Consider the following 23,223-nt stretch of genomic DNA (forward strand, 5'->3'; position numbering starts at 1 on the left):
GCACGTACTGTCGTCAGCTGGGGTCACGTGCAACGGTATTGCACAATTATGAACGCAGAGAGGAGACTGACCTTCGCTGTAGACGCATCTTCCTCGTAGCTCCTACCCCTGGTTGTGCCTTACCCTGACCCTGGCTTTCCGAATCTTCTCGCCTTGGACATTAGCCAAGCCATTTACAACTTCGTGCCGCTGGGAGAAGAATGGACAATGATAGAAGAGGATTTCGAAGATAATAGCTTTCCTCGCGTTACGGGGGACCCCGTCGGGCGGCTACTACCCACTGAGAAAAGCGTCCTCGATTTTCAGGGCTAAAAGAAGATACGCAAAGTAGAAGAGTTCAACTAGACGCGTGGCCCCCCCGACGCCTGATCGTGACATGTAGCTCTCTTCTGTCCTCTTAGATGTGGAATGCCAAGGTGATTTGGGAAGGACTTCCGCAAAGCGAGCTGGAGACCATTCCCGGGACAGGCTGGCGCCATCGTCACGACGCACGGCCGAGGTGGACCTCTCGACAAACAAGCATACCGTCTGCTCGAAGACCCGGTAAGCAGCCCTCACGGCAGCCCAGAAGAAGATACAAATCGCCGAGGCGAGGATCCGCGAGCGTGTTGGGCGGCTCTGGGCGCCGTGAAGGATCAGGAACCCGGCAGCCGACGTCTCGGAGCAGGCAGCGAGGAGGGCCAAGGACACGGAGGAGGTGCACCGACACTAGTAGGTCCGCCTCCAGATCGGCCTCCTCTTATATCACAAGACGCGGGGCTTTACGAGAGCTCGCTACCATCCTGGCCATTACAAAAGAAGGAGGGTGGGACACACCCAGACAGTATGAGGGCCAAGGATAGGCACGGCATACTGAGCGGCCCCAGGTCCTAGATCCGGAAGCTGCTGGTCCTGGCCATACGCGGCCGAGATGGGGCTAGGCGAGCAGGTTGGCAGTGACTGGCCCGCAATCAGGACGTCAGGGACGTCGTCAAAGAGGTAAGCTAGCACATCGTCGGCCTGCCGCCGCCCGGTCTTCCTCACGGCTTCGGTTACTGAGCAGGCGGCTAACACCAGACGGGTACGGGTGGCAGATCGTCGTTCGTACGATCCGCCGATCGGAGTACCACTGGCCTGAATGCTCAGGGGAGACTGGGGGAGGGATCTCGACTCGTTCGTGGGCGCTCTAGCCGCAGCAAAGCTCGGCGTAGACCGTATAGCTCGCCTAGCAGCGCGACTAAAGGGAGCAAACCCGGCACACGCGGGGACGACGGGAACGACGAGGACGACCATTGTAACGACGACGGCAACTATGACGGCGGAGCACTACCTGGTGTGCCGAGTACTTTCTCAGCTGCGGACTTCCCCCAAACACTGCCTACCTATGGTCAAGAATCCACAATACCCCGGGGGGGTTCTGACAACACAGAGATTACCTGCGGTACTCGAACGCGGTACCAATCGCGAATCATTTCACCTACAAGCTGGCCGGCGGTAGCACCGTCGGCCGGGGCTTCATATTCCTACGCCTCAGTGGCTGGTTCCAGCGCTTCTTCGTCGAGGCGTCCACCGGTGGTCCTTTTGGGCCGCCGATGCATCAGCAAAGGCTTCTTCATCCAGGCACGAAGACTCGTTAGTCGCGCCCCATGCGAGAGCCGCGAGAAGCCTCTCATATTGACAGACTCTTCCCGCATATATGGCTTCTCCAAATGCTAGTGGATCTTGGAGCAGTACGGGATGGAAATAACGGCGTGCAAGAGTTAGGTCACGAAGCTTGAGGCGGGGAAGTGCTACTGGACCCGGGGCAGCACAGAAAAGCGGCTGGCGATCGCTGACTTCGCCACACACGATCTCTGTCCCCACCGACAGTCGTCTTGATGCTTGCCGACTACCACGTCATCATGGAGCCGTACCAGCGAAACAGGGTGGCAGTCAGGAATGGCTTTTCCCGAAATCATTGGCAAGGGAAGAAATAGCATGCCGAGAGTGCCAGCGAAGAAAGGAGGGCAATCAAGAACAATAGGAACAAGAACACCCCGTGGCGTGGATACAAGTGCTCTCTCGTGATGGCCGTGTGCTGGACCGCCTGAGGGAGGGACATGGAGCAAGAGATGCAATACGATAGGTGGATCGGTAACTGAAACGCGCTCTTGTGAGCAACGCATGTGAGAGGCACCAAATGCTTCTGCTTTGAAGCATGATCTCTCTATGCTCAGACCACTGGCCAGGCATCGACCGCGCTCAGGCGTCCTACAATGCATGCACTCTGGAGTGTCCGCTTATTGGGTTGGTAGACGGCTGAGCGGAAATTTGCGTGATTGCAGGGGAATGCAGTGTGTCATCGATTCGTCCTTCATAGGACTCGGTACAATATCGAGCGAACTGTGCGTCGAAACTTTGAGAGCCCTTGGGATTGCAAAAGGTCATCATTGCTTCGAGCACCTACTATGCTGGCGAATTTGTCCGAAGGCATGGCTTTTCAAACCTCCAAAGCCGTGGCGTAGATTTATTCCTGCAGTTCCGGGAGCGCTATTGTCATCAAGGGAGAGGGCTGCTTGATGTTACAGGTAACATGTCTCGACGGCGCTTGTGCACCCTTTTTTCCTTGTCGAAGATGACGAAGGACTCCGCCATCTGGCTTTCAAAAGCATAGAGTTGGAATCTCTCAGGAACCGCGTATTGTAGTCCTGAAGAAAATTATCCACGTCGGGAAACTATAACGGCTAGGGGCATATGGTTCGCGACAGCCTATCTATCTAACCTTTGTTTAAGCCTTGACTCATGTCTTGGAAACCAGTTAAACGCTCCAGGCCATGCTCAGATGTCAGGGTAAGAGTTGAGGGCGTCTTGGATCAAATGCAGTCTAGTGGCGATGATACCGGCTTGCTGTACTGTGTCTCATGGCAATCGTGAGGGTGAGCAAGCACCAAAGAAAAATTGCCTGGATGTAGGCTTAGCCCACTTCTCCAGCACCTTGAACGCGGCCATTTTAGCCGTCGCACGGCTCGCAATTTCTGGTTTTTAGTAAGGGCCTTTGTCCGACGGGGTCTGTCTCATTGATGGTTTCGACAGGGCGGCGGGGTCTACGAGTCGCACCTCTGTCTCTCATCGTCTCCCAGAACTTCCTTCCACATTTCGGAAGCAAGCGTACGGCTAAGCTGCTGTTGATAATACGTTCCTTGTTTTATTGACTGCCTCTCTAACACCTTTTTCTATTGCAGTAGGGGAAGACTGCCCCCTTAAAAGTTCAAGGCGGTTGCAAATCGACACTGGGGGATGCCCTGCCGGTCGAAAACCTCGTAAGGGAAAGTAGGTTGGCTGCTGATGGCTGCTCCGATCGAATAGCTTCGAACGAGAACTTCCATGTTACAGCGATCGAATTCAACGCGTTCTGGTCTCGCCCAAGGTCGCCCTCGTCCCTATTAAGAAGACTAAGCTCCAGATGCTCACTCCTCCAGAATTCCCTCAAGTACTCGCCGATCGATGTTCGCGGCGCTCGCAATCGGATGTATGCCCCTGCTTGGCTGATAGCTAATGGCATACACCCGAGGGCTTCCACCAACGCCGCAGTCTTGCTTATGGATCCGAGTCACTCAGCGAAGTTTCATTCGTGGTGAGCTCATTGTCCACTGGGAGACACTCTTCTGACTCAGCATGCACTGGCATTCAAGATCCAGAGTCTTTCAGAATGATCGTTGGCTCGTTCGAAGTTCCCTTCGCTGAGAGAGCTGGATGTTCGGGTCTTGCTAACGAACGAGACACTGGTTGGCTAGTGGAAGAGTGAGTCCGCAAATCAATAGGGCGATTGTGACGCAAGTGTGTCGTTGAGTACAGTGGCGGCATATCCCGAAAGCCATTGCCGTATGTTTGGCCCTAGGTTCGATGGTATAAGCGGCGCCAAGCGGATGATGCATATGATGGAGAGGACGCCATGGAAGAAGTTTAGAACTGTGCACGAAAGACTTTCCGGCAATGGACAGTCGTGGTGACTTGGCTTGGATGCAAACAATACTAGGGTTTATGTGGAAAGGCTACTTCCTGTCTACGCTTTAATAATTTGTTTACTTAAACTACGTAATAACTTCTAAGCCACAGTTTCACCTTTCCTCCATGCTTAATCTTGGCATTAAATAGGTATCACTTGACCATGTTATCTGTTCCTAGTACTGTAGCTCCTTACATCCAAGCCACTGGGGAGCTTCTTGACACCGCCGTTGTTTGTATTGGTAACCGTGACGAACTATTTTCCGCGTCTCTTTCCCGCCCGATAATGTATAAGCGTTCTTTCATCAGGCCCGCTTTCAGCTCTATGGAAGACCATTTCATCGCATAAGCGATCCACTTAATTGTATTGATGTTATGCAATATGCTGCCGAGAAGCCACTGATCGTGCGTACAATGCGTGTCTAGCATATGAAACACGGCAGCGGAATGCAGCAATCTCTTGTATGGACCTCCTTCGCGCAGGCCACTACAATTAACGCGTGTCGCTAGACCACGCACCTTGTGGTCTGTCTCATTCATCCATGGAACATAGGATGAGCCCATTCCCTGGAAATACAAGTATTCGCTCATCTCTAGAGCCTCAGACGAGGTCAGTAGCGAGTCTCTCCGATTTTCCACAAGTTCACCAACACGCACAGCCAGCGGTATCCGGTAAGTACGCCAGAATTCCGTCAGCGCTGCATAGAGGATACCATTCCAGGATAACAACGAGTCCTTACTAAGGCGCTCCACTCTATCCAGCGCGTCGATCAGGTCATGTCCTTTATCCCACTGCGGCGACTGCGGCCGGTTGGATGCGTAGCGCGCAAGCATCTCTATGCTAGTCGTGTTGATCACAGGAAACCACCCGGATTGTTGTGCAGCCCAATCAGGAACGTTGCCGCCCATTGTCCAGTCGTCACATGTTATCCCCTGGAGCATGATGGGATGGAACTGCGACTCCACAGAGCAATAGGATGCTGGGCAAGCATTACCTTGCGGCGTTGGCGACGGCACAAGAGCAAGGACATTGACCGCACTGCTCGCGAGAAACATTGTAATGAACATGATGAATGGCATTCTCCCTATCTTTCCTATTTTCGTAGGTCTGGGACTGGTACTAGGTAGCGCAGCCCTGTTTACCCAGGGAGTGGCAGAGGAGAGAGAAACGATGTCGGCCATACTCGACTTTCAATGGGCACGCTGCGGTATTTATGATTGAAGCACAGTCTTTGACTGTGAATTTGGTCATCGAATAAAGCTTGTCATTTGACCAAGGTCGTGTTTAGGAACGTGGTGCTGTATCATAGTCAAATTCTGGCTAATGCAAGAACCGGTGTATGGCTTTCCAACCTTAATTTGCGTCCAATATCCATGAACAAGTATCGTTGTTGCCAGCTCTGGCCGCTCAACATCTTGACCTTGGGCAGGGTTCGCCCCAGTCAACATTGCAGAGCACCGGCGGCGAGGGCATTCCCAACTTCTCAGGTGGGAATATCCCACTGCACACTATGATTACATTGCTGATAAGCACACTCGGAAATGTTCCGCCCCTACATTCCTCCCGGCAGAAATCCTGGAGGCCAGCGATCTCTGAGCCGCGAACTTACCTATTTGACGGGCAGTACTCGCTATCCTTCCTCACTCGATAGTGCATCAGTGAGTGTTGAGTCCGGGTTGAAAGCGCTAACTGGGGCAAGAATATTACGGGGGCTAAAAGTTGGTTTGGGCGGTCCAGGGATCACTGACTATTGGTTTGATGGTATGAATTTCTTATCAGTGAGATGAGCAAATGATTGACTGGATTAGTATAATACAAACCGTCCTCCCCAGGAGGAGGGCGACCGAGGGGTTTTTTTTGCTTGTCCGCAAGACAGAGGAGACACGTGGAATGTGCTGCTCGTCTTCTTTCCTCACTCTGCGTTCTCTAAACCTCAGGTAAATGGAGGCATAATGAGAGGAGATGAGAGTCCCGGGGCAGGAAGGGGGGGGGGGGGGGGGCAGTCTCCCGGGTCTCCGTTCGTCCGGGGCTCATGGAGTTTACAAGACGCTGTCCAGAAGAGATGTATATTGCCTGTTTCGTCATGGAAAGTACTGTAGTTGGCCATGTTTTAGGCATGCCGCAGAGCTTTACCGACTTCGAGACGAAGTGATGTTTTACGCTAGCATTTAGGCTCTACGGAGGGGACCTTCCCTTGAGAGCACTCCCAGGCATCATCGAAGAGCGTGCTGGATAGATCACTGCGCGGCGCACAGAATGAAGGGAAGTGAAAATGAGAACTGGGCTATGCTTGTGGACCCGGAATCTGGAATCCCAGTTGAGAGAGGTAATCTGTTGGCTCGACAGGGTCATCACGCTCTTCGGAGGCCTTAGCAGCTTTCGGTCTCATTCTTCTGTCAATGACAAGCTGATGATTCCCGTTTGCCGAGTCATGCAAACGAGCAGTCACGTCATAGTTGCCAGTATCGCCCTCTTACTGTCAAGGCTGAAAATCATGGACGTGATTCATACCATGGCATTCCAGCATAATGTTTATGATACAGTAAGCAAGGGGGTCAGCTTGACCAGGAGCATGGAGTGTACTGAAAGGTTACCTTACTTGTCCCGGATGACAGAGGCTTGCAGGATACCGTCAAAGTTCAAAATGTGCGCTATCAGGATATAAGCGTAGGCGACCATGGGACATGGCAAACCCACCTGCTGTCTTATTATAGGGCAGTTTTCGGTGAAAACCAGGGGATCCACGCGCCCCACATCTCCAATAAAATCTCTGCACATCGTGAAGTCTCGCTCATTCTCTCCCTGACAATGTCATGTCCTACGAAAGGTCTGTGCACGTAGTCTCATTCTAACCCCTTTCCCCCGAATTTGCTCAATACTCATTACCACAGATTTCCTTTCTACTCCCATATTTAGTACTCAATATGCTCCACCGAGAAATCCACAAGACGGACAGCAGCGTACGGCAGAACGATGCGCAACCAGTTACCAACCGACTCCGCGACCACGCCAGAACGTGAAAACGATCTCGACCAGGTCTTGGCCGACCTAACATATAATGTATGGCAAAGAGACTCTGAGCGACAACAGTGCCTATTGAGGCTTGGTCAGCTGCGGTAATGCTCCCACGTCGTTGAGTGAATAAGGGGTGGCGCGACTGTGGCCACCTTGCGTTGTCAAGGACATAACCCGGTTATGGCCTCTTGACTACCGCTCCAGCGGTGCCATCATGGCAAGCCACTGCCCGCCAAGCCAATCCACTGCTGTGCGCCACGGCTCTAAACTTCGATTTTCCCTGAACAGAACAAGAACGAGTCCATTCTTAGCCCGTTTTACGAGGAAACTCCCCGTTCGTGAAAGCAGTGGCGCCACGATGGCAAGTCCGCCTGACCTCCCACAACATTTGGCTTGCTTCGTTTCGGAACATCGCGTTGATGTGTAGTGTTAATGGGTGATGTAAGTGGTAAGCACGGCAGGGTTCAGGTAGCGCGCGAAAACACCAGCATCCAGCAAAATATTACTTGAATCAGACGCACCGAGGATTCTTGAAGTAAGTTGTAGGGCTTTGTACGCCAATAATTAGGTACACAATTGCTCCCTTCGACTCTCACGGACAATTAATAGTCTTACTATCTGTTCCCATTCGTCTCCTTCTGTTTTATCTGCGGCCCAAAACCCGTGTTCTGTTCTTCTTTCCTTTCGTAGATAGTGCCTTCTTCTGGAATTTATTCGATGGTACGGTTGTCCCTGGGGCCGCCGTAATAGCTTTTTGTGCGAGCGCCGCGGATCGCCGTGCTTCATTAAACCTCGTCAGCTCTCATAACCGAGTTTGTTGTCACAAATGCCTTACGAATGTCCGACTGTACTTGCGACTCCTCCGCTAAACAAGAACCACTGAGCTGACGAAGTTCGCTGTCTCTGGCATTTCCGAAAAGAATCGCTGTCCTACTCGAGTTCCTGATTGGCATGCCTGTTACGGCCATTTCGATTCTGACCTCTGTTATCGAGGCGAGTCCAAGATTCGAAGGCGGTTGGAGACCACAGACCTCGGTTGGTGTCCAGCCATTGATTCGTCGGAACGGCTCACCTCCGTAGGGACTATCGTAGAAGTCTGCAAGCCAAGACCAAGCCCTGTCTTTTGGCCACAATTGGTATGACGATTCGTGCGCGTTTTCTACCTGGGGATGGCATATATTGATTCTCTTGACCAATGGCACTCCGTAGCACCCTGCAAGAACAGGGCCCTCGATACGCTGAAAACTCGTGAGGTTTGACGGGTGGAACCGCTGGTTTGGTGGTGGCGTGAGGATTATGACATGTCTTTCTTGAGCAATGCACCATGCGAAGAGTGCAGAGGCACCCTTCATGTAAGTAGTCCATCCCGCGTTCGTCTTCGGTCGTCTCAGGCAAGAATCGTGACGAGGATTTCTGAGGCGACCCATCGCTTTCGTCAGAGTGCGAAGTCCGTGCCGATGCCCATGCCTGCGCTACTTCTTCTCTCATGCCGCTCCACAGTATTTGTGCATTCAACCTCCACCTAGGCCCGCGGAACTCGAAGAGAATGTCGATAGCCTCGTGAACCGTCAAGAATTCTAGCACGAAGCCGACGATTACTTGCAAGCCTGTTGTGCATCGAGTAGCCGCTTCTAGGTTGAATGATGTTCCGTGAAGAGCTTGTAAGAGTTCTGTCCGCAGTTGACTATTTGCGCAAACACTCCGTAAATAAAGCCGTGGAGGTCGAAGCAAGGAATAAAATGTAGCCCAAGGAGCCACGCATGGAAATGGAGAGCATGTTCCGCCAGGCAACCTGTACCTCCCGTAGAGGCTTGGCATCATTGTGTGACAACTACACAGCTTTGCTGAGGCTGCGCGCAATGGATCGGGAAGAAGGGTGGCAACGTTTCGCTTATGAAGTGACGTGGATTTGCTGTCTATCTAAGTTATACTTTCCACCAGAAAACTAACTTTGAGGGGTCAGCTGCGAGCTACTGATGCCTGAATTGTGGAAACTTTCTCTAGCCTCAATGGCAACCAAGAGTAGCTCTGTATCAGACCGTCCTGCTCTCCCGCGCTCTTCGACAGATTGGTGTAGCTACCTCTGCGTCTAGAGCATAATTTTCCATATGCTGAGAGAAGATGGAATCTGGCAAAGAGGCCCACTGGGCCGTTGTGTGAGCACCGTCTTATCCCGTTTCAGCGCCTTCGTCCAGCCATCAGCGCGTTGACTGTAGTTCAGTACAAGGTGGGGTCGCTGGCTCTGAAATTCCCTTCCATTTCCTCACGGCCGTGGTGTGGCTGGTCGCACCAAGAACATCTTATTCTCTCTCCTCGCAGCGGTCACATCGAACCGCTTCGAGCACTTCGCAGTCACCCCGACCGGCCCCGTCCTTAAAACCACCCCAGACCCTTCGCCTACATCCTTTCGTGTCGACGAATTGCTCCATTGCCACTCGGTTAGCCTTCTCCACATCCGCCTCCTCACCCTGATCTGCCCTACCCTCGCCCCCCTGCTTCCCATCATCTTGTATGACGATAATAGCCTCGACAACTTCGCCATCCCTTCGGCCGCCCCACCCTGTCTGTTGAGTGTAGACCACGAGCCCATACGGCCGCTCCGCGTGGATGACAATGCATATTCCCGGCATGTCGACGCCTGTGCCCAGCCAAGTTGTTGCCGTGATCCACCGTGACTGTGAGCTTCCGTTCGACCACCTCGCTAGCACATCGAGCCGCTCCCAGCCTTCCACCCTGCTGCGGTAGTACGAGCACCCGACACAACTAGCTGTTCACAGCTCTTCTTCGGGCGGCAGTAAATAGCCCCCTTGTCGCCCTTTTAGTGCCGGATCCTGCCTTGCACCCGGACAACGTAGTAGCTGATGTCTTTTCTTGGCCGTTGATGCCCGGATAATCTCTACATCGCTGGCGACCATCTGCCCCCGGAAAACCCCTCCAGCTTGACCAGCAGCATTGCTGTGTGTAGAATAAGCGGCTGGTCAAGCCGGTGTAGCTCTCTAGACCGACCTCGCCTCCCATGACAGCCAATGTCCGTGATAATTGTCTGGCGCTCATCTATGAAGATCCGCCTAAGTAGCCGCCGCTCCCGTAGGCTGTCGACGTTTGTCATGAACTCGTGGTTGCTTGCCAAGCGAGCCGGCACATTGGCGTCTCTCCCTTCATCCTCTACATATCTCCACCGCATGCAGTTGATCCCGACCGAGCGGGCCCGAGTGAGAATGTCGTCCATTAGTGCCACCAATGGTCCGACGACGATGCTCACACCCCCGTGTACGGTCTGCACGGATGGGATCATGAACAACAGACTCTTTCCTGCGCCCGTGGGGAGCACGACAGTAAGAGCTCGCCCGCCCCGTAACCGTAGAACCTGCCGCATGGCCGTCTGTTCGTCCATCCGCCAAAGCGCTCCTTGCCCCTCCCGTCACAGGTTCAGATTGGATAACAGTAATTAGTGGTAGCGATCATCGTGATGGCGCATCCGGCTAGGACTTACGTCACAGTTATAACTCTGCTTCATATAACAATGTATTTTTGCCCCCCCCCCCCGGTCTTGAACAACCTTGTCAGAATAGGAACCCAGACCAGATCTGGCGGGCAACACCACCGGGCAACGAACGCAGGCTTCCTTGGGAATACCGTGCGGGACTGGGTCCTTATCGCCGCCCCTGTAGAACCAGTTCTGATAAATTGGGATGTCCCAAGCACGATAGAGTAATATCGCCACCAGACGATACTGTCCGTGCTTGCCATGCGACCTCACCAGCCAGAGACCGCCTGGCGTGTGCTTTTCGAGAGCAATAGGCTTGGAATCACTAAACCTAAACTCTCGGATCTGTGCTGAGCTGCCAAGCGAGTTCATCCGGAGACAATCGAGGTTGCGATTATCATTACAGAACTGCTCATGCGATTCTGGGAACTGTGTGAGCCATAGCTTGGTATCTTCGACTTCGTAATGCTGTTTGCGTTGCGTTGGCAAAATATGGAACCCGAACCAGGCAGATTTAAGCTCAGTCCAATCCGCATTCGTTCGTAGGTCAATTGAGTGTGTGAATAGAGCGGTTGTCTGAAGACACCCGGCCTAGCGATGGCAGCTGCGACCGTCTGGCCTTCGGACTTACAGGACTGCGACAGTTCGGCTAACCCAGGTGTATGTTGGCATTGCCTGGGAACGACATCCACATCCTGTCAGAAGATCACTAAGTAAGTCACTAACGTTGGCGAAATCCGTCACTCATAATGGTCTCTGCAATCTTGTCAAAACAGTCATGGTTGAGTACTTTAGTGCAAGCAGCCGGCCATCTCGGGGTATCATAACAAATGCTATTTGAGTACACACTCCAACTCGGTCTCTCCCAACCCAGCGGTTGGTCATCATCATCGAGATCTCTCCACTTGCCGCAGCACCCACTTCTCAAACCATGGCCAGTACGTGTTCTGTGCCCAGTGAAGGAGTATGCGCAAACTGACAATGAGTTGGCATATGCCCTCGGGCGTTTGCGTGTTGCCCATTTCGAGAGTCCTCCACAGCTTGACGCGGGGCTGCTGCTGCTGAGAATTGGCTTCAGTGTCAGGATCGGGTCGCGTTGCAGCCACGAGGTGCCAGCTGTGCTGTAAGACCATGACGCCTGGGAGGAAGGCGAGCTCCTCGAGAGCAGCGCGCCACGCGTCTCTGCCCGCGGCGAGATTGGCGTATCTGGCCACGACGAGGTGGCGCAGGCACTGGAACTGCGCCGAGAGCCAGGTGCCGAGCTGCAGCAGTGCCTCCTCTCGATCCGGCTTGCGCGATTTCGTCTCGATGCTAATGGCGATGGGGTTCTGCATGTACGGCTCGTACACCGTGTGATTGATGGCGACGCCATCGCGCACGAGGGCCGCAATGCGCGCATCGGCTCGTCTTCGTAGAGTGATGCAAAAGTCTACTTTCTTTGTGTTGTAGTTGCTGCTGTTGCTTGGCGTTGTATATGTACTGTACTCGGGTCGGATCGTGGCCGCCGTGCAGTTGGACGCGCGCAAATTCTCCTGGTAGCCGTCCAAAGCCAAATCGAACAGCGGTTGATGGACCTCGCAGTTCCAGGCAGCCTCGGCGTCGAGTTCGTCCTCACACTGACGCGCGTTGTTCATGATGCGCGTCAAGGCCTGGATGCTCGGGGCCGGATTTTGGAAGTGGCCACTTAAGATATCATTATCTCCATCGTTGGGCATGCCTGTGTTGGTGCTCATGCTCCGGGTGAACCACACGGGCCGCGCAAGCTTCCGGAACCGAGGATCATTCTGAGAGAGAGCGAGAAGGGGCTCTAGTAATTCACTCCACACAAACTGCCGGTCGGAATCGAGCCTCTCTAGCTTGACTACCATTTGGTTCAACGGCAGTGGTTCTGATCCGTCAAAGAAGGCTAGATCAATTGCCGTGGCAAGCATGACCTGGGGGACTCTGCGGTTCCGCTTCGATGGAGATGACCCCCGCGACTCCCGCGAACTCGTCGTGGTGATGCTACCGGATCGAGAAGGGGCGGGGGCTGGGAAGATCGTGCCAGGTCGCCTCTTCGGCGTTTCGTCTGCATCCTCTTCGCGAGTAGCCTCTCCGTCCTCCTCTTGCTGCTCATTATGGTTGTCTAACAGTGGATCGATCTCGAAGTCATCTTCGGCCCTTCGCTTTGCTCGTGGGTTGAGTAGCTGATTTGACATCGCCTGACGATTCGTCACCGTCTTGGTCGTCTTCTTCTCAGAGTCGGATGAGTCCGGCGATAGGTATCCCTTTTGTCGCTTGCGCTTGCGGCTCCGCGTTTCGGGCTGGCTGGCTGCCTTCTCGGCAATGATGGATTGTTGTTCTTGTTGTTCTGGTTGTTCCGGAATCCAGTCTTCGATCGTGTCATACATGATGACTCTAAAGTGCTATCGCTCGGCTTGCGTCATAGGGCTGGGCGCGCTTGCCATCGCCGCGTTGACTGAGATTACTTCAGTTGCTGAGGGTTCGAAATTATCGTCATTAAATCATCAGTTGATGAGTCGCGTCCAGTGTTGATGGAGAGCACTTTAGTGCCCCCACTGCGTTGTCCGGTCAGCGGGGCATGTGGGGCTCCGACTCCCAAGGCTGCCGGACCACCAAGTCCTCGAGGCTCTGGCAGATTTGGGCAAGTGGCGCGTGGGTGCCCAACGTCCCCAGCTCGCAGCTGTCCGAGGACGCGATTCAAATAGCCTATGATAATGTCCGTCATCACTCTGCGCATGTCTTGCCTGACCTGCTATTCCGGCTGCCGGCGCAACCGTCACGCCATCAACGAGGTCGCACGGCCGTAGCGCCGTTAGGTAATGTGCTTCCGTGGTATGAAGTCCGCCGCTGGCGGCGGCATCCGGGGCGTGCAGCTGGACGCGCAGGCCAGCATGCTACTGCATCGCGCCAAAACGAACGCTTGCATGGTGATTGGGCGTGGCGGATGGATCTGATGCTCGTGGTTGACGGCTGCTGTGGATTGGTCGTCCAGGTGCCAATCGCCACCGATATACTTAACAGGCTAATGGTAGGTCAGTATCCGTGCCGGATCCAGTAGCATTCAGTGTGACAGCAACAGGACTCACATCAAGTGCCCAGCCCTGGATGAGCTGCGAGAAGGGGCTGTTGGCGCTGCTCGTGATCCACCCCTTGTTCTCCGCCCTGGAACCCCCCCCCCCCCCCCGGGCCAAAAGGCAACCTCCTTCTAGCAGCTCGCCTGAACTGCCTACAACGACAACGTCATTATTACTCTGACTGTGGCCTCAGTCAATTCCCTGGCTCTTGGCATCTACGAAGCCTTTGGTGTCGAGCATCGCCCCAGCAAGGCCCCTCTGGGCTGGATCGAAGTTGTTGCCATCTACATTGCTATTCTCATCGTGGCACTCGTCTTCTCTCTCAACGTCTGGCAGAAGGAGAGGGCTTTTATCAAGCTCAAAGCAAAGAAAGAGGATCGCGAGGTCAAGGTGTTCCGCTCTGGCAAGCCTTACATGATCAGCGTCCACGACGACGTTGTCGCCGGTGACATCCTGACGTCCCGCACTTGGAGCCCGGCGACCTTGTTACTGTGGATGGCATTTTTATCGATGGCCATGACCTTAAGTGTGACGAGTCTTCGGCAATCGGCGAACCTGATGCGCTGAAGAAGACGTCTGGTTATGAGGCTATGAAGCAGCTCAAGGCTGGCGCGACCTCGGAGAACTTAGACACGTTCATCATCGCTAGCGCAAAGGTGCTCGAAGGCATCGACACCTTCATAGAGACCTCAGTTGGTGTCAACTCTAGCTTCGGCAAGATTGTGATATCTGTCGCACGGAGATTGAGGCTACACCTCTCAGAAGAAGCTGGAGGGCCTGGCCGTCGCGATCGCCAAGATCGGTGGCAGTTCCCCTCTTCCGCTTCGTTGCTGACCTTTCGCAGAACACCGCTCCTGCAGCTGTCTAAGTCTATGGAAAATTCGCATGGTCGCCATCACTATCATTGGAGTGGCCGTTCCCGAGGACTTGCCCGTGGGTTTCCCCTAGCTCTCGAGACTTACTATCTGCTCCAACAAGATGACGGTCATTGCAGGCACTTTCGGTAATACCAGTTTTGACCAGAACTCATAGCGAGAAGAACGAATCGACTCCAGCCCAGTGAGCTTCCGGTCTCCTGGTTTCCCGCAGACTAACATGGACGCCATTTTCCAGTCGACTACGATCAACTCTGATGTCTTTGTGGGCTATTGAGAACGGCCGGTTTGCGTTCATCGGCTCCGCAACCGAGAACGCGCTCCTAAGTCTCGTCCGCGATCACACCGGTACACAATCACTCCCCGAAGCCTGCGCCAACGAGCTACCGTCAAATGTTTTCCCCTCGACCCTGGCAAGAAATGCATAGGTGCTGTCATGAAGCTCCAAGACGGTTCTGGCCACAGACTTCTTCTCGAGGTACTCCGGAAATTCTTAGTTAGTGCAAGGCCAGAGAGCGTCAGCCGTGTTGGCCAGGTTTCCGCATACATACACCTCGACAACTGGTTAGAGCGCATCGGAGAATAGGCGCTCAATAGTACTCCCTTTGGACCGCCGATTCGTCAGCTGGGAGGCCCTAATGTCCGAAGGGCTTCATGAGGGCTCGGCATTTACGCCCCATACGAGAGCCAACAAAGTCTATCATACGGTCAGACTTTCCCGCATGTATGGCTTGGGTGCCAATCGATCTCGGAGAAATACAGATAGACGCAACCGCCTGCAAAAGGGGTGTTATGAACCTCGAGTCGGGGAAGTGCTTCCGGCCTTAGGACGGCACAGAGAAATGGCGGGCGTGCGGAGACTTCGTTACCACGCGCGACCTATTCCCGATGACTGTCGTTGCGATTCTTCTCTACTACTACGTCTTCATAGAGATGTGCCGGCAAAGCAATAAGGCAGTCGAGAATGACATATCCCAGAGACCGTGGCAAGGTGAGGACCGGCGTGCGGAGGGCAGCGAATGGGGAGTGGCAAGGAGGAGGACAACTGGAAAACCGGGAGCAAGAACACCTCGTAGTGTGGATACAAGTGCTGTCTCGTGATGAGCGCGTGCTAGACCTCATGACGCCCGGCGCTGGTACGCAGTCGTCGACAGAGCCTGACCCATGAGAGCCACCTGCTCGGGACCCCGACCCCCTACAACGCCAGAGGCCGGTGTGAAGACTCGGCAAACGCCTGGAGCGTTATTAATCCCGAGTTGGCGACCTCGCGGGCGTGGCGATGACGGGTGAGAACGAGCAAAGCGGTGCTACTCTCAGGTCGTCTCGAGTCGCCCCTTGCTTGGGCTGGCAGACAGCCAGGGTGTTTATCTACATGAATGCCGTGGGTTAACCGCGGTGGTACGGTTTGTGCCAAGTATGGAGCAAACGACAGCGAGATGCAGAACAAGGATATGCGACAGATCGGCGGAGAATGGCTCCCCTTCCTCAGCTGTCTCCGCCTCGCTATCTACCTGAATTCAAACCAGCGCGCCGGGAGACCCAAGCTCGCGAGCATTCGCATACATAACGCGATTTCCTGCAGTCTGTGCAACATCTTCGTCATCGCCGAGCGCCCCAAGCTGCGCTAGAACATGGCGGTCCAGACGCCCGTCTGATGCTCGGCGGGGAGTAGCGTGATTTGGGAGTGAGGGAGTGATGATGAAGGATGGATTGGCTAGTGTAGGAGGAAATGCCAAATGCCTGTGGCCAGGGCTTCATTGGCCCTTCAAGCACGCTATGGAGCCACCAGGAGGACCTGCACCCCTATACCGACGAAGGAATAGTCCGCTGCGGTCCACGAGTGCAGTAGCAGTCGTCGGCCACCTCGGCCAGCGGGCATGTAGGAAGATGGGTGTGGCAGGGCAGCAAAGCGAAACTCATCCTTGAGCTTCAATGGTCCGGTTGCTCTGTACTTGGCGCATTATTCCAGCACATCTCCTTGATGTGTGCCCACAGTGACCCAACATAAGCCCCATGTACGGCGATTTCCAAGTGAAATAAATTGCCTCAGTGCAACTTGCTCAACCTGCCTTAGCTAAGATTGAGTTGACCTCAATGCAATGAGTTCTTTACATGCTTGAATATGCTCCCTAATAAGCTTATCATGTGGTAAATATACCTGCGCGACTTCAAGTAGACTAAGAGCCTCGACCTCATCCCCAAGTGCCTTGTAACCTAGGGCAGTACGGTAGTAGATCTTCCCAATTGATATAAAACCAGGAAAACCTTGACCACGAGCAGCTTCAACCTCTGGCGATGGCCGCCAACCTCCCCTTCTGAAGGGTGAGATACTCTGCGTACCCCATTCGATCAATTTATTCCAGTGCTCCAATTTCAAAAGTACCTGACATATGTTTGCCATAAGTTCATGGTACAGTCTTTCTCTCTCATCCTGCCAATTTCTGCCGAGCCACGGCTCCATCATGTGACCATGCACCGTGAAGGGGTAGTATTTATATTGTTGGCCGCCCCTGATGATGTAGTATATCGCGTCCAAGGCTTCTCTATAATTCTCCAGGGCATTATGGTAATCACCCTGTCCAATTGCCTCGTTGCCTGTGGCCTTGAGCGCCGTCGCTTTCGTCAGGCACTCTTCTCGCGTGGGCAGGCGAACGAGCTGCGCGGCGTGCAATTCTTGTGTGACCGACGGGAGTGGCGTTGGCTCACCCGTGATAACGAGGCTCCGACGAGGCTTGAATATGGCAAAGGGCATCAGTAGCCTCCGCTGCAGCCTCTCGGTTGTGATTGTCTCGTCCCAAGCCGTAGCACAACGGTTACGAAGGCGCAGTTCGACATTAAAGCGTTCTTTTGGAAGTCGCGCCCCTAACCACGTGAGTATGAAGTTGTCAAGATCGCCGACACGAAGCACGACGGAGTACTGTGGCCGACGCGGTTCGGGGTTGCAGCTCGTGATGAACACGCTCAGGCTGTGCTCTGCGAAGCGCTCTGCCTGCTGGTCCTTGAGGACGATGGGGACATGGCGCTCAAATACAAATTTCTCGGGCCACACAGCTTCGACCCGGACAAAGATGTTGAGTTTGAAAAACTCTTCTTTTGCCTCGCGATTGATTAGTTTGCTGAGTCGAAAGAGGGCGAGTGCGTGTTTGTAGCTATAATTGCCGTTAAGGTCGTAATCGAGTAAAAGTTGGTAGATCTGCACCCGAATCTCCGGGGGGAGGGAGACGAATGACGGCGTCTCTTTCGTGGCCATCACGGATCAGCTGTCGCGACTAATGGATGCGCCTCGAAGCCGCTAGGGAAGCAGTTGTCACGAGCGCGGCAGTAGCAGGTAGCGGGAGCGAATTTTTGATCGGGCTGTAGGAGGAGAAAACTGTAGCCCACTCCTGCCGAAGCTTATCTCTAAATGTATAAAATAGGTGGATCTTGCGTTATTTACGTAAGAGAGTAGTCCTTCTAATCCCGATCGCTCGGCTGAGCTCAAGACGCCTGCTCTTTTTCGACTCCGGCATTCTGGCATGAACGTACTGACAATGCAGTCTCGAGTGTCCTCTGCAACACGCGCGGCCATGAGCCGCCCCTCTACGTCCTCCAGCACAACTATGCCACATTGAAGTGCAGGAACTGCGCTTCCCGCTTCATCCAGGGCTTTACCCCCATCTTCCTCATCTGCCACCGGCTCCTACTGTCTTATTCCAGGGCGGTTTTGAGTGAAAATCAAAGGACCCGCGCAGCCCACATCTCCGACGGCATCCTTGCATACCTGAAGTCTTGCTCATTCCCTCCCTGGACATGTCATGTTCAACGAGAGGTCTGTACACGTAGTAGGTCCGTCTCATTCCAGCCCCTTTCCCAGCGGATTTGAGTCCACTCTAAACCCCAGATTTGCCCCAATTCTTCCCCAGATACGGCCCACCACAGTCCAGAATACTGGTACTACGAAGACGACCTACAGTACGACGATGCGGAACCGATCGCTAATCAGACCAGCTACGAGGCCGGAAGACGATAGTGGTCCCGACCAGGTCTTCACGTACTTGCAACTCTACGCCAATCTAGAATACCACGTCCTCATCTGCCGTCGAATCGAGTGCCGACACGCCATCTCCCCATATGGAGCCTAGGTTATCGCACATCTCTGGAACAAGCATAGCGTTCCACTGGCCGGCCGATTAGGACTTGCGGAGCATATACGCGATAACTACTCTCACGGCCTCCGCAAACCTACGGATGCAGCTCTACCGCCCTGCGGTTCCAAACCCCATCCAGAACTCCAGACCTACGATGGCTTCAGCTACCGCAAGTGCGTCTTCTTTACGACAAGCTTCCACGAGCTTACAAGGCACCTCTCTCATAAGCACCTCAACGGGGAAACCGCGACCCGGCCGCGAATTGGCCTACTCTACGACGACGTCTACCTACAGTCTTGGGCGGGCCGGCCTGTGTCACGATCCTGCCTCCGGGGTCAACCGTCTGACAGGGCGCTGGGGTTGCTGCTGTGGAAGATAGGTAAAGCCTTCGCAATTCTCATTTAACTCCTGCTGTCGTTCTCTCTCGATGGGTTGTCGTGTCTCTGGAAAGAGATACCAGTCTCGGCAATTGAGTGACTAGTTCAAGTGTGTGGTGAAACTGATACTTAGATTCATCGCTGAAGTATAAAGGTATTGACTGTCTGGGCTAAGAGATCCTCCATCTATACATCCTTTGTCCTTCATCGTGTGACTTGCGTGGTCATTCTTTTCTGCACGACGGGCATGCTTTTGATGGTGACCGTCATGCTTGGCGGAGTGATGGTTATGCAGATGCATGACCAGTGGTACGGTACCCGATCCTTATCCTTATCGTGATCTTTGTCGGTGATTACATAAGAAACCCGTGACGGCACTGCCACATGATCCGCCCTTGTCCCTGGCCTGATCCTGTGGCCTCGTTGTTTGTGCTCTTTCCTGCCCTAACAATCGTCCCCTGTTGGTGCGGTCGTCACATCGGTCCTCCATACATAGCACCGAACTACTAGAGTTTACGTAGGGCTAGCGCCAATCACAGGTTCAGAGTCACGGCTTTTGCTTCACGGCGCGTTGAATGATTTCTGATAATCAGCCATCAGCTGGACCTACTCCGTTCTAGGAAAGGCATGTACTTTGCCAACCAACAACTCAACACCGCCGTCCCTCCCACGACTGACCGAAGCATGTACAGTATCCCTCCACATGCCTCTCCCGGTGTCTCCCGACGACCACGACCAAGATGCCCAGAAGGACCCTGGCCCCGCGCCGCCCGAACTCCCGATAGTCTTCGCCGACCCGTCCGACCCCTTCACCCCGAAACTGCTCATCGTCGAGCTCCTCCGCACCAGCTACTGCATCCCCGGCTCTATCTTCCTCGTCGAGGACGTCACGATCGCCCCCCTCCCGCGGTCGACGCGATGGCGAGCCGTCCGCCTCGTCCTCGGCGACGGCGACCTGTGCATCCAGGCCCTGCTGCGCCCTGAGATGCACCGCTTCATCGACGCGGGCGCCGTCCATGTTGGTTGCTTCGTGCGCCTCGACACCTTCCACATCTGGCACATGGAACTCGGCAACGACGAATCGGGGGCCCCGTTGCAGATGGTGTACCTCGTCATTGGCGACCCGGTCACCGTCGGGTGGCATTCAGAACTTGCGCAAGTGAGCCCGGCTGCCAGGCAAGTCGGCGAACAAGCAGGGCAACACGACGACCGGGCCGGGGTCGAGGACGAGGTCGACCTGATACCCAGCAGCCAGCTCGAGTTCGAGGGCATCAAAGAAGCACTGGCGCAGGCGGAACGCCAATCGCGCCAAGCAACACCGACGAAGCATCGGCCTCGCCAGCAACAAAGCAACGACTACGATGACGACGACAGCCTCGACGCGGACGATGTCGAGAACATGGTCGTCTCGCCCTCCAAAACCTCTCGACGCAGGGAAGAAGCTGTCGCCTACGCGCACCGTGGCCCCGCCGCACTGCCGCGCGACTGGACCCATCCCTCCATCCCGCTCAAGCTCACCCGCCTCCGGTCCATCCCCGCCCTGCCCTACAAGCAGAACTGGTCCATCAACACACTGGTGGTCGTCAGCGCCCTCAACAACGTCCAGCCGTGCCCGGTGCCCCCCTACGCCATGCGCACGGCGCGCGTCGCGGACCCCTCCACCGGCAAGCGCGTCCTGCTGACCGTGTTCCTTGACCCCGACGAGTTCGCTCCGCGGGTTGGCGCCGTGATCCTGCTCGTCGGCGTCAAGAACCACCTGGCGGACGGCGGGAGCCTCAGGAAGTACGTCAGCGACAGGCCCAGGAGGCCGGGGGAGAGGTGGTGGTACGAGGAGCCGCGCCAGTTTGACTGGTGCGACGTTGAGGGCATGAAGAGCTGGTGGGAGGCGGAAGGAAAGACGGCGCAGGGCGACGCTGCAGATCCAGGCTCATGAAGTCTAATGACGCGATGATGATCTATAGACCATGATCCAACGGCGTGATGCACAAATGAGTTCCCTTACCTCCACGCCACCGTGATACCCCTATCGTACGACTCCCTCGCCGGCTCGATAAGCCGCAGGCCATCCTCGACTGCGTAGCCTTGACCTCCAGCTTGGCCTTGCCGTTAATAGCATCCGCCACGTTCTCGTACAGCCCCATCCACCGTCCCGTGACGGTCGGGTACCCCCCGGTGTACTTCTTCGTCTCAGGGTCATGCTTCTGCACGCTTGGGTCGAACTCCTTGTACGTCGTCAAGATGCCGCGCAGGGCCTCCGACTCGACCCCGAATCCTTCATCGAGGGGCTTAGCACCAGCGCCGATCTGCTCCCTCCTCCCGGGGACAGGTGCTTCGCTGCTGGAAGTACTGGCCAGTCAGCACGCGGTTCCTTCTGCTTTCTACAAGGGTTCAATCCTTACCTTGACAAACGACCCCTTGGTCCCGCGCACGAGCTGCTTGAGCTGCTGCGCCATACGGCTCGTGACGGCCGTCTTGACGGTGACGAGCAGGCCCAGAAGGGCCCCGTCATACTGCAGGCTGATGGTGAACGAGTGCTCGAGCTCGCTCTCGATGGGCCGCTGGGCCCGGAAGAAGCCGGTCACCGACTTGGGGCGTCCGAAGAGCGCGAGGGCCTGTTCGAAGCTGTGGCTAGTTAGCCAACTGTACCAATTGTCTTTCGAATCACGATCGCGAACCCTTGCCAACCATGCACGCGACGCTTCTTGGGGTTTCAAACTCAACCGCTTCGCAAGAGCGGCAAAGTCCTCCGGATATAGCAGGAGCGCGCACTTGTAAAGTGCTGCCAGGGCAGGCTCGAAAAAGATTCGATCACATCTGGCCATTAAAAGGAGGGAGCGCCGGGTCTCGTCGCATTCCTTATACGATGCATTCGGATCCCGCAAAGGTGCAGCCACATACTCGAATATGCGCAGCCAAACATGGTAAGGTAGGTCATTGCCAGGGTAAGTGAATGTCGGCTGTTTCAGCTTGACCGAATCTTTGAAGTTCGCCTTTGACCGTCGAGATCCTTGTGATGTGGACGCTTTGTCCGTCCCTCGCATGCGCTTCCGAGCAGTCCGAGACGCAGCCCTCGAAGGGCGTTTTCTATTGACGGTTGGCTGCTGTACCGGAACTGGCTCAACGTCATCTGAGAAGCTTTGATCTGTGTCTGGAGAGGCGAGGAGCGCTGCGGCTGCGCGAGTGTGTCGAGCTGGCTTCTTGATTTTGGCGGCACGAGGAGGTATAGATCGCAAGCCGCGACTCGGCCCGGTATTAGGCATGGTTGTTGCGAGCAGTGAGGTCCATTAGGAGTAGCTTGGCTTGCTAGTCGAAGAGGCAATGGCTAGACTGGACTGGAATCTGCAAAGCTGGAGCATGAGAGGTCGGGGACCATGGCAATAGGCTGTCGAATATTGAAGCGCGCGAGAGGTGGAAGAGATATGATCGAGGATCACGAATCGCGGGGGTGCAGTCGTCGTGAGGCGGTCGTGTGAGAATTGTGTTGAATAGGGCGTAGCATTCGTTCAAGTCGGAAGTGGAACAATAGGATTGAAGCAATGACGACTGCACAAAGCAAGTGCAGATCCGCCTGCAGGCAGGCAGCCGCTGGCCCACAGTGCCCGCGTTACGCACCCCGCTGTGGCTCCCTGCAGACGAGCTCCAGGGGGGAATGGAGGCTGCGGTGGGGCATGTCACGCCATCCCGTCTTCACCTGGGCAAGCTTTATCATGCACTCCACCACGATTCTTGCGATGTTGCAGTTCTGTACCACTGGCAGTCACTGGCCTCGCCGGCTTGTTAAATAGAAGGTGACGAAGCATACACAGGTGCATATTTATCAAGGAGAATCATACCGGGGGTAACGCTGAGGGTTGAGTTGTCTCCTCTAAGGCGCAGACTGGCTCTATCGCCAGCTCATCTGGAGTTGAGCTAGGCTCGTACTGAAAGATCTGGTGAAGAAATCAACCACAGACTCGCTTGCGACTCCGGGCTTTGCGGTCGCTGAGCCCAGACGATGCCATTGATTGTTCACGAGCTCGTAATAGTAAGCCAAAGAAACTGCAAGTCGTCATTTACTTCGCCGGCAGATGTGACGCCCTTGCTGTAACCTTGGAGTGACTGCAATATTGGAACTGGTGCCGTTGATCTACGCCATGCAGCTCTATCAATCGCCGCCCTGAAAGCATTGAGTTCAAGGATATCACCGTGTAGTCTATCGTGACACTGCGCCAGGTGTAATTGGAACGACAGGCGCATATTCAACAGTGTGTATGGGATCACAGGCACTGTGCGCTTGATCCCAGACAGGCACGCCCCCTGGC

At 54.8% G+C, this 23,223-nt stretch overlaps 8 protein-coding genes across 8 annotated transcripts; 2 read left to right on the forward strand and 6 right to left on the reverse strand.

Moving 5' to 3' along the window:
* Positions 1–789: 789 nt before the first annotated feature.
* B0I36DRAFT_356320 (uncharacterized protein) lies at positions 790–1,272 on the reverse strand (the record flags this gene model as incomplete). The annotated part of the gene is made up of 1 exon (XM_046157605.1): positions 790–1,272. One exon carries the CDS (start codon positions 1,270–1,272, stop codon positions 790–792), a length of 483 nt encoding a protein of 160 aa, XP_046004619.1.
* Positions 1,273–3,628: 2,356 nt separating this feature from the next.
* Positions 3,629–5,019, reverse strand: B0I36DRAFT_356321 (uncharacterized protein; the record flags this gene model as incomplete). The annotated part of the gene is made up of 3 exons (XM_046157606.1): positions 3,629–3,748; positions 4,160–4,219; positions 4,483–5,019. 3 exons carry the CDS (start codon positions 5,017–5,019, stop codon positions 3,629–3,631), a joined length of 717 nt encoding a protein of 238 aa, XP_046004620.1.
* Positions 5,020–8,070: 3,051 nt separating this feature from the next.
* On the reverse strand, positions 8,071–8,749 carry B0I36DRAFT_400241 (uncharacterized protein; the record flags this gene model as incomplete). Its single annotated transcript, XM_046161666.1, has 1 exon — positions 8,071–8,749. A coding segment is annotated over one exon (679 nt), but the record flags the coding sequence as incomplete, so codon positions are not given.
* A 2,625-nt stretch (positions 8,750–11,374) lies between these two features.
* Positions 11,375–11,833, reverse strand: B0I36DRAFT_214491 (uncharacterized protein; the record flags this gene model as incomplete). Its single annotated transcript, XM_046148949.1, has 1 exon — positions 11,375–11,833. A coding segment is annotated over one exon (459 nt), but the record flags the coding sequence as incomplete, so codon positions are not given.
* A 1,580-nt stretch (positions 11,834–13,413) lies between these two features.
* Positions 13,414–14,411, forward strand: B0I36DRAFT_370013 (uncharacterized protein; the record flags this gene model as incomplete). Its single annotated transcript, XM_046159860.1, has 4 exons — positions 13,414–13,501; positions 13,737–13,981; positions 14,071–14,265; positions 14,388–14,411. 4 exons carry the CDS (start codon positions 13,414–13,416, stop codon positions 14,409–14,411), a joined length of 552 nt encoding a protein of 183 aa, XP_046004623.1.
* Positions 14,412–16,492: 2,081 nt separating this feature from the next.
* B0I36DRAFT_256801 (uncharacterized protein) lies at positions 16,493–17,668 on the reverse strand (the record flags this gene model as incomplete). The annotated part of the gene is made up of 1 exon (XM_046150967.1): positions 16,493–17,668. The coding sequence occupies one exon, from the start codon at positions 17,666–17,668 to the stop codon at positions 16,493–16,495; it is 1,176 nt and encodes a 391-aa protein (XP_046004624.1).
* Positions 17,669–18,539: 871 nt separating this feature from the next.
* On the forward strand, positions 18,540–18,950 carry B0I36DRAFT_256744 (uncharacterized protein; the record flags this gene model as incomplete). The annotated part of the gene is made up of 1 exon (XM_046150960.1): positions 18,540–18,950. A coding segment is annotated over one exon (411 nt), but the record flags the coding sequence as incomplete, so codon positions are not given.
* Positions 18,951–21,400: 2,450 nt separating this feature from the next.
* B0I36DRAFT_340738 (uncharacterized protein) lies at positions 21,401–22,671 on the reverse strand. The gene is made up of 2 exons (XM_046155967.1): positions 21,598–22,671; positions 21,401–21,544 (listed from the first exon to the last, which is right to left on the reverse strand). Exons 1-2 carry the CDS (start codon positions 22,180–22,182, stop codon positions 21,428–21,430), a joined length of 702 nt encoding a protein of 233 aa, XP_046004626.1. The 5' UTR covers positions 22,183–22,671; the 3' UTR covers positions 21,401–21,427.
* Positions 22,672–23,223: the final 552 nt, after the last annotated feature.

The sequence above is a fragment of the Microdochium trichocladiopsis genome (assembly GCF_020744255.1).
Source record: "Microdochium trichocladiopsis strain MPI-CAGE-CH-0230 chromosome Unknown B0I36scaffold_15, whole genome shotgun sequence".
Taxonomy (NCBI): domain Eukaryota; kingdom Fungi; phylum Ascomycota; class Sordariomycetes; order Xylariales; family Microdochiaceae; genus Microdochium; species Microdochium trichocladiopsis.

What these genes read in the sequence shown, in the direction of transcription:
- B0I36DRAFT_340738 (XM_046155967.1), bottom strand. Translation starts at nt 22,182, where the DNA reads ATGCCTAATACCGGGCCGAGTCGCGGCTTGCGATCTATACCTCCTCGT. An exon ending in CGCGTGCATGGTTGGCAAGG is followed by an intron (nt 21,545 to 21,597) that starts GTTCGCGATCGT and finishes AACTAGCCACAG; the next exon opens with CTTCGAACAGGCCCTCGCGC.